Consider the following 1,333-nt stretch of genomic DNA (forward strand, 5'->3'; position numbering starts at 1 on the left):
ATTATTATTACTATTATTATTAATTATTTTGTTGTTGTTGTTGTTGCAAATAGATATCATTTTAAGAAGAGGAACCGATAGAAGTGGATTTACGACAGCTCATTTATAATAACGATGAAAATTCTATTCGAATGATACTTGATCGACATTTACCGTATATCCCATTTCCAGAAAATACTACACCATTAATGTATGCTGTACTATTGGCTGATATTAATATCGTAAGTAAATATTTATTTTCATTTGTAATTATTTACTTAAATTTTGCAGTTTAGAAGCAAGAAATGATATTAATTATTGTAAAATTAATCATTTAAAACAGGTGAAAATAATTCAAGAATCAAATGTTGCTGATATTAATGCTGCTGAAAATGTTTCCGGGCTTACCGCTCTCATGTTTGCTGCTATCATCGGGTATGATATGAAATTAGCAAATACTGATATGCTGATACTAATAGTGATAGTTGATAATGATATAATGATAGTAATAATAGTAGTAGTAATAGTAATTGAAATTAAAGTTAATATTTTACCATATAAAATATCATTTAAATATAATAAGGTGATAAAAGTATTTTAATTTTTCTTCATTCTAATGCAATTTTATATTGATTGTAATGTAATCGGAAATGGATTTGTGTCTTAAATTTAAAAATAATTTTTTAGTTTGATTAAAATAAATAAACAAATGCCTAAAGTTTAACTATAATTTCAAATCAATAAAAATGTTTGGATATTTAAAAAATACGAAAAAAACGATATATGTATATATAATCGATTAATGAGTGAGCTTCATTAATAATGATTAATTATCAATTAATGATCAAAAATCAAAAATCAAAAAAAAAACTTATTGATAGAAATTAATATTTTTAGAAATTATGATGTTATGGAATATTTGATAAATGTTGGTGCTGATATATCATTGATATCTCTTGATGGATTTACAGCTATTGATTATGCATTTGCTATAGGTAATATAATTTTGTTTATTTTATTAAAGTTTTTTTTTTTAATTACAAAAAAAAAAACAAAAACACATAGAGTTAATTTTGATTTAATCATAAAAAAATTTTTAATTTTATCTATTAATAATACTGATAATGTTATTGAAATGATGAATTTTATTATCATTGATAATATTTTTTTTTTTTAGGAAATATAAATGCAGATTTACTTTGTCTATTACAACAACCACTTGGACATGGTACAACAACATTATCATCACAACGTATTGATAATCATCAATATCAGCATTTAAGTCGTGTCATTTATACTAGTAAAACGAAAATTGTATGGTTGATTTTTTTTTTTTTTTTAATTTCGTCATATT

The 1,333-nt window shown here is 22.0% G+C and overlaps 1 protein-coding gene across 1 annotated transcript; it reads left to right on the forward strand.

Annotated features, from left to right (window-relative positions):
* Positions 1 to 131: 131 nt before the first annotated feature.
* On the forward strand, positions 132 to 1,293 carry LOAG_15690 (hypothetical protein; the record flags this gene model as incomplete). Its single annotated transcript, XM_003151179.1, has 4 exons — positions 132 to 221; positions 323 to 414; positions 877 to 974; positions 1,157 to 1,293. Coding segments are annotated over 4 exons (417 nt in total), but the record flags the coding sequence as incomplete, so codon positions are not given.
* Positions 1,294 to 1,333: the final 40 nt, after the last annotated feature.

This window comes from Loa loa (assembly GCF_000183805.2).
Source record: "Loa loa unplaced genomic scaffold supercont3.2459, whole genome shotgun sequence".
Lineage (NCBI taxonomy): Eukaryota > Metazoa > Nematoda > Chromadorea > Rhabditida > Onchocercidae > Loa > Loa loa.